The 7,899-nt window shown below is 54.9% G+C and overlaps 2 protein-coding genes across 2 annotated transcripts; both read right to left on the bottom strand.

Moving 5' to 3' along the window:
* Positions 1-302: 302 nt before the first annotated feature.
* Positions 303-3,170, bottom strand: JKF63_07513 (uncharacterized protein; the record flags this gene model as incomplete). The annotated part of the gene is made up of 1 exon (XM_067903450.1): positions 303-3,170. The coding sequence occupies one exon, from the start codon at positions 3,168-3,170 to the stop codon at positions 303-305; it is 2,868 nt and encodes a 955-aa protein (XP_067758875.1).
* A 1,918-nt stretch (positions 3,171-5,088) lies between these two features.
* Positions 5,089-6,921, bottom strand: JKF63_07512 (uncharacterized protein; the record flags this gene model as incomplete). Its single annotated transcript, XM_067903449.1, has 1 exon — positions 5,089-6,921. One exon carries the CDS (start codon positions 6,919-6,921, stop codon positions 5,089-5,091), a length of 1,833 nt encoding a protein of 610 aa, XP_067758874.1.
* Between the last annotated feature and the right edge of the window lie 978 nt (positions 6,922-7,899).

Raw genomic sequence — 7,899 nt, 5'->3', positions numbered from 1 at the left:
CCTATCCATCCACCCACCCACCCACACACACACACGGACATAAAAAAAGAGGGGCCGTCCATGGGAAGGCCTTCCGTCTCCGACAATGGCACCTTGAGGTGAAAAATAAAAAATTGACAACACACGAGGAACGCAACGAGCGCGATACCACACGTGAAGAACAATGAGATGAGTAGAAAAATGGAGGGGAAAGGAAAGGAGAGGAGATACACACACATATATATATATATACAGACACAGATATACAGACGCGCGCAGTGGAGTATGGGCAGCAGTTCTCTCACCGCCAATATCATCTTGGATTATGCGTTGCGCGCTGTAGTGCCACCGAAGAAGCTCGTATTGCAGAAAAGGACGGGGTACAGCCCCAACTCATTCAGATTAGAAAACGTGTGCGATGTCTTCACCCCGGGGATGGTTCGGCGGTCAAATATACACACGCACAGCAGGAACACGTCGAAGGTGACATCTACCCCCTCAGGTACGCGTTGTATCATAAATTCGAATATGGCATCCATCTGCGGCTGCGCCAGCTGCTTGCGCATGCCACGGCAGAGCTGCATCATACCAGCCATAAAGCGCTCCTTTGACAAGATCTTGTCTTTCGACGTCACACGGAACAAGGAAGGGAGCTGACTACGGCCCTGGATCACGATGTTCTGCAGCTGCTCCATGGCGTCGATATCCCAGCGGAGCGGATCGGGTTTGCCGTTGGCGATCTGCTGCATTTTCTTCAAAAAATCTGGGCCGCTGATGTGACCGCTGCCAGTCTCATCAAAAGACTCGAACAGCTCAAAAAGCTGGCAGTCGCTCATCGTGTAGTCAATGGCACGCATGACAGAGCAGAACTCATTGTAGTTGACCACGTCTTTATTGAATGCCGCAGAAACGAGCTGTGAGCGGTGATGCATGCGCTGCTGCTGCAGCACCCGTGAGCACACGGACTGCCGCCAGTGATCGCCCCACAGGTCGTGCAGAATGCTGTGGAAGTTATTCAGGAATGGTGCGTACCAAATACGCGAACGATCATCTACTCCGACAAGGTAGCCACGGAGGAAGTACCAGGGCAAGTCGAGGTTCAGCACGTTTCGCATCGACTCGACCCACTCGATCATCCACAGCGAGCCATTGCTCGTGCGGTCGAGCTTCGAGAAGTAGGCTAGCAAGCGGTGGCGACGCTGGTAGATGCGATCGCGCAGCTCGCGCAGAATGTCGTCCTTGGTGCGACGATGCAAAATCATGCGGTGCACAAACCCGCTCGCGCCCACACCATTGCTGCAGTTTCCAAGGGTAGCGGCCAACGAGACCAGCTTAGCCCCGTTCAGCGTTGTCATCGCAAAAGAGTCGACTAGACTCACAACCTGAGGCTCCTCGTACTCGTCCTCGGCGATCTGGTACGTGTGGTAAGACGGCTCCAGGTTGTCGCCGATGAAGGTGCAGATGGCGCCGTAGTTCGAGTCCGGACCGTCGTAGTTGCTAGCCGAAAATACTGTCAGTAGTTTGCGGTTGTGGTGCTCTTCGTAGCCGCACAAGCACTCCTCGTGAGAGCGCACGACGAGCTCTAACTTGTTGGTCTGCAGGAACTCCATCGTTACGTCGGAGCCGAACTCGACACCCGCGCCCCGCTGACTCTCGCACCAACCCTCGATAGACTCTACCGGGTCTGACCACAGCAAATCCTGAAAGATCTCGTCCTCCTCGGGCTGCGAGTAGTTGGGCATTGGGATCTGCCGAAAGCGCTGGATACGGGAGATGTCGTTGATGCTGACCCCCCGTCGCCGCGGCAGACCACCGTGAACAACAAAAATCTTGTCACCGATAAGCGTGGCGAGCGGCAAGGCGCAAAAGCAGCGCTGTATAAGCCGGAACACGTTCCGATCGTATTTGGTGCTCACCTCGACATCAAAGCCGTACTCGTCGTTCATGTAGTCGCACTCATGATTACCGCGGTTGAGCGTGACGTACTTGGGGCATGCCAGCATCAATGAAAAGAGAATAAGGATGATCTCCACCCCGCAGGCACCGCGGTCAACATAATCGCCGTTGAAGATGTAGTAGTTGCTTTCGCTGGGCATGCCGCTCTCCTGGAGAATGTGCAGGAGATCTGCGATTTGTCCATGCAAATCACCCACCACGACTACTTTGCATCCCTGAAACACACGACCGTTACTGACGCGGGCCCCAACGGCAGGCGACACGCGCACCACATTCGGCATGGTGTTGAGGTGGTTCATCGCGTCGGTGAAGACGCGCCAGGCGGCAGGATATGGCAGAAGCACGTGGTTCTTGATGTCCTTAATCATCCGTTCGACGTGCTGAAGGGTGATGGGGACGCTGGTGCTCACAGGGAAGTAGTGCGAAGATGTGGCTGGGGCCACCACTGGTGTCTGAATAACCGATCTCGACCGCTTTGGTGCCATGACGTGTTGCTCGTTGACCTTGTCGTGGGCCTTGAATATGGCAAAGCCCTCTTTTTTGAGGTCCATCTCCTTGTACACGCTTCGGAAGATCGTTTCTTCAATCATGCCTTTACATTTGATCCAGCGCCACAGCAACTGAATCCGCGCCACGTTGTACTCGAGTTTTGCCGTCGGGTCTGCCTGCTTCCCAGGTGGCATGAAGCGGTGCCGCAGCACATCGGTGGCGAAGGGGCCGTGGATAAACTTGACCTTTGCCAGTATCGTTTTGGGGCACCACTTGTGGATACGTGTGATGCACAGCTCCCCACATTGTGGACACGGCTTCGGCTGGCAGCGATCCCGATGTGCGTGCATCTCAATAGCGAGAATCTCCACGCCGCACTTGGGACAAATAGCCTTTTGCCGCCTCCCGCACTCTTCCAGGTGTCGCTGCAGGTCACCCTGCCGCACAATCTGACGACACCACGAGTTCCAGCACGTCACCTCGCGCTCGTCACACATGACAGTGTGTGCATTGTACTCCTTCGCCGGTATCTTTAGGCGACAGAAATGGCACGTAGGCCAGTGGCTCTGGTTCACCACAGCACCGCTGGCGTCAACACTGACGTTCGACTTGCCCTTGGATGCTAAGCTACCATTGCTTGGGCTGCGCTGCCCGCCCTTCTCCTTGTCAACGCGGTAGCGGCTGCTCTTGCTACTTGTCGCCGTGGACGGGCGCGCCACGGACTCCTTAGATGCGTCGCACCCCATTCGCTGCTAAATATTTCCTCTTATGTTTCCCCCTTTTGTTTCCCTGTTTCCCGATTCTACACCGATATATATATAATTGTGTGTATGTGTGTGTGTGTGACTATATGTATATGAGAGGTGGGGAAAGGGGAGGGGGGGGCGGGAGAGAGAGAGAGCAGTCGTGTTGTCTTTACTTGTGTGATGTTCACATGAGCTTTGATCAATCCAATCTCACGCGTATGCACGCCGCCTCCTCACATATATGCCCCGCTCCGCACCCCCCCCCCCTCTCTCATCCACTCCTTACACAAGGGAAAAAAGCCTTCAGTCCCAGAGGAACAGCAATACTAAAGTAAGTCCACAGGTTTGACGTTGTGGAGGAGGGGGAAGGAGGATGAAAGGGGGGGGGGTCAATGTGTGTGTCTGTGTGTGTGGGTGTGTGTCTCTGTGTGTCTCTGTGTGTGTCTCTGTGTGTCTCTCTGTGTGTGTGTGTGAAAGAAAGAGACACACACTTACAAGGAAGGAGGAAGAGAAGTACTGAGCTGAATTGTGTTGTTGTTTTTTGGGGGGGGGACTCTTGAAAAGAGAGAGAGAGAAGAGGGGGGAGAGGAAAGGTAGCGTGGCCAGCGCAGAGAAAGCACCAGAAAAGAAAAAAGGAGAGGGGGAAAAGACTGATACGAGAGAATCTAATATATACACACGTGCGCTGTTGTGTAAGCCGTGTGCATGTGTGTGCATATGTGTGTGTGTGTACATGTATATATGTATATATGGGTGTGTACGTGATTGGAGGATGTGCCACGAGAAAGAAGAAGAGACGGCGTGCGCGTGGCCACAATACAAAGAAAGGGCATTGAAACACACACACACACACAGACAGACAGAGACACACCAAAAAAAAAAGGGGCGTGTCAGAAAAATGTGGGGTGCGAGGAAAAAGACGGGAAAAACAGGAACAGAAGGGGGAGGGAAGCGATAGTGCCGGGTCAAAGCGGGTGGAAAGAAAAGAGAGGGAGAGAGAGGGGCATGGGTACAAGCGTGTCAGTGACCACAAAAAAAAACGTGCAGAGATCACAAAAAAAGGAAAGGGGAAATATATATATATATATATATATGAATGATAGTTCCCCCACCTACATGAAGCACACACACATACATACACCCCACCCTTACCAGCGTAGGGGGAGGGGGAGGGGGTCTCAGTGCAGCACAACCTGCATCACGCTGGGTGCCATATCCAAAGCTCATATCGTCGCTTGCAGACATGTCTTTGTTGATAAAATCTGATACCGGTAGCCAAACACATATGCGTGTATCGTCTCTACTTTGTGCATGTGTTACTGTGAATCTGCGCGCGTGTGTGTGCGTGTGTGTGTGTGTGTGTGTGGCAGGCACAAAGACGTATCGTGCGGCAAAAAAAAAGTAAAATGAGGATGCGATCCACGACATAAAGCCAAAAAAAAAAACTTTTCGAATGATACACGTGCACTATAAGAAAAAGTCACGTCATACAACACACACACATCGACGCTTCTGTGTCCTCTTTTTCTTGTGTACGTGTGTTGGTGGTGATGAGGGTGGAGGGGAGGGAGGGGGGGGGGGGGGGTACACCGAGTACACCGCCCCATCAGGAGTAACTGGCACATGAAGACACACACACACACAAACAGTTGATCGATCACCCACCACCACCACCACCACCACACATAACACATAACACATAACACAGACTCACATCTTTGCGGAGAATATCTGGGCAGTTTTATTCGTTTTTTAGGCCGGAGGAACGGGGGTAGAGGGAGAGGAGGAGGGACATGGGGAGTCGGACCTAAGTTTCATATTGACATGCGTGTGTGCATAACTCAGCCGTTCAGCTGCACGTCCGAGAGACACACACGCTGATACACACACACACAATGGATCCCCCCTGTACCAAAGATCAATCAACGAGAAGTTTCACACGGCGCTCTTTTCGGCTTGGCTTTGCGGCGCTGGCGACGGTGTCGGCAACTCCATGAGGTGAGGTCGGCGCGAACGTTGTACTCTCCGCACAGACAGTCGACGTACGGAATCCAATGCCATGGCGCAGACCACTGCCCCCGCCCGATCCACCAGCGCCATTTTTGTTTCTATTAGGGGATCTCGAAGGTGTATGGAGAGCCACCGAGGAGTTTGACTCGTTCAGAATAGAGGCGCGCGGTGATGGACTGCGAACAGCAGTGCGCGTATTGCTACCACTGTGGCTGCCGGCCAATGCGCTGCTGCGAGGCACCGCAGTTCGGTCATACGAGTGTAGTGGCCTGCCGTTGCCAGCATCCTGGTCGCTTTCCTCTAGTGCGTCCACATGCTTCACCAAGATACTCGAGTACGAGCCAAGAGTTCGCGTCGCTGGAGTGAAGCCACCGCTGCTCTCCAGTTTGGTCAGACCTGTCGGAGAAACATATGCGCTCGCCCCAGGAACCGGGGTCGGCGAGCCCGTCATGCGAAGCGCAGCTACACCTCCGTTGGCGCCCGCGGGTACGGTGGCAGAAAACGATCTGAAGATTGGGGAAGAGAGAGAGGCGCTGTTGGGACTGAGCCCCGCTGCAGTCCGTCCAACAGGCTGAGTGCTGCTCAGCGATCCCGATCCCCTGAAACCTGCGTCCCGCCCAGCTAGCGCCGACAGGGCTCCATGAGGGGCGCCCAGAGAGCTCCTCGGCCCATCCCCGCCCTCGGTGTTCTCGCTTGTGCTGCTGGCATGGGCGTTGGTAGCGCCTCCGTGCGCTTGCAGCGGCCAGCGCTCGCTCTCTGCGCGAATTCTCGCCATCAGCGCCTGCTGATTCGCCCCGTTATGCCCGAACGGGTCCACCTCGTCTTCGCCGTGGTCGGTGCTCGGTGCAAGTTGCGTCGCTCTACCAGAAATACGCCCTGTGGAGCGGGAAGACACACCATCACTCACGGTGTGGTGGGCATCCAGTACTGGGGAAGCACTGGCCGGTGGTTGCCAGTGCGATCCAACCGCCACCACAACCGCGTTCGCACTGCCACCGGTATCCTCCGGAGACCTGCGCGTGGCCGGTAAAGTTGACGCGGCCCCCCTCGAGGCGCCTGGGCTGCTTAAATCGATCAGTACGCGCTTGCCCCCTTCACCCTCATTGCGGTCACCGCCTTCGCTTTCTGCCTCCTCATCACTGCTGCCTACGTCGCCGCGGGAGCGATGCCTGTCTCTGCGCCTTCCCTTGTCTTTGGATTTATGTTTCTTCTCTTTGTGGCGCTTCTTGCGCCGCTGGTAGACCTCTTCAGCGGTGAGCAGCTCTTCGTACTCACGCTGCCTCTGCTCGCACAAGGCCCTTGCCGCCCGCTGCGCATTCACCGCCGCGTGCAGTTCACGGAGCTCCACGTCACTGGGGTCATCTTCCTGGTCTTGCTCCTGTTCGCTGCCTAGTCTCATGCCTGAGCCTATGTAGCTGCGCTTTGTCAGCCTGTAGGAGCACAACTCCTCCATAAAGGTCGGCGCCTGCGGTTTTGCCGAAGAAGAAGTGGGCTGGAGCCGCGACGGCCGACCTTCGACAGGAATGTTCAGCAGCTGACGCATAAGAGCACGGGAGGAGATGGTGCGCTCGTCACGTGGGTTTTCCTGGTCAAACGTGCGCAGCGTCTCGTGCAGGCCCCGACGGTGCATGTACTCTCGCAAGAGTGCCTGCGCCAAGAGCTCCACCTGTTGATGTCTCGATAGTGACTCGACGAGGCGGGCCGTCTTTTCCTTCTCGGAAGTGTTCGGTACTTGTGCCATTTTGAACGTGCAGTAGAGTTCAAGCAAATGGGGGAGGGAGGGAGGGAGGGAGGGAGGAAGGGAGGGAGGGAGGGGAAGGGAGGGAGGGAGGGAGGGGAGACTCCGCGCGCGCTAGAGCACGTGTGCGCGTGGCGAATGCCTCCTTGTGCGTTTTGCGTGGCTCCTGTGACGCCTCTTTTTTTTTTTTCTACTTTCGGTCAGGTGGAAGAGAGCAGAGCCGGAAAGGCCGTGTGCGAAGACCGCCAGGTGCAGACACGGTCAAGGGAAGACTGCAGGCCTGGATGTTTTTCAGACGAATACCAGCAGAGATACACACAAACATACACACACACACGCCGAGAGAGCAGGGGAAAAAACAATTTTGATTGAAGAATCAAGAAACGACTTACAATGTAAGGTAAGCTATATATATGTATACATATGTGTGTGTGTGTGGATGTGATGGATGGATGAATGTTGTGCCAGCCTTTGTCCGTTGCTGTTGTTCTAAATTTATGTGTGTGTGTGTGTGTGGGGGGACGTCCGTGGACGTTGTTGTTCCTCTCCGTTACGGCATGCCCCATAAAAACGAGGAGTGAAAGAAACCATGCATGCAAACATGTTATAAACACACACACACACAAGTGTGTCCACGAACACAGACGGACATACAAAACAACAGAGGGAAACAGAAAGTGACAGTGGGGAAGCAAAAAAAAAAAGGAGGGAGAGGGGAGGTGGGAGGGGGAGAGGAATCAAGTGAGCGATGGCTGCCGCGCTTGCCAGCCACACGGCAACCAAAGACACTCGCATACTCCGCACTGACGGGTCCACACAGCCAACAACAATCCTCTGAAAGATAGGAGTAGGAGGAGCGAGGAGTCGTCTCTCGAGAGAAAAGTGGTGCGGAAGAGAGCGGCACTCGAGCCCAGCCCCATTGACCCCTCACACATGCGAGCACACATTGGGGGAAGGGGGTCCGTGTCGTCGTGTGTGTGT

The sequence above is a fragment of the Porcisia hertigi genome, chromosome 12 (assembly GCF_017918235.1).
Source record: "Porcisia hertigi strain C119 chromosome 12, whole genome shotgun sequence".
Classification (NCBI taxonomy): domain Eukaryota; phylum Euglenozoa; class Kinetoplastea; order Trypanosomatida; family Trypanosomatidae; genus Porcisia; species Porcisia hertigi.
Note: the sequence above shows the minus strand (reverse complement) of the source record. Positions and strands in the feature narration are given on the sequence as shown.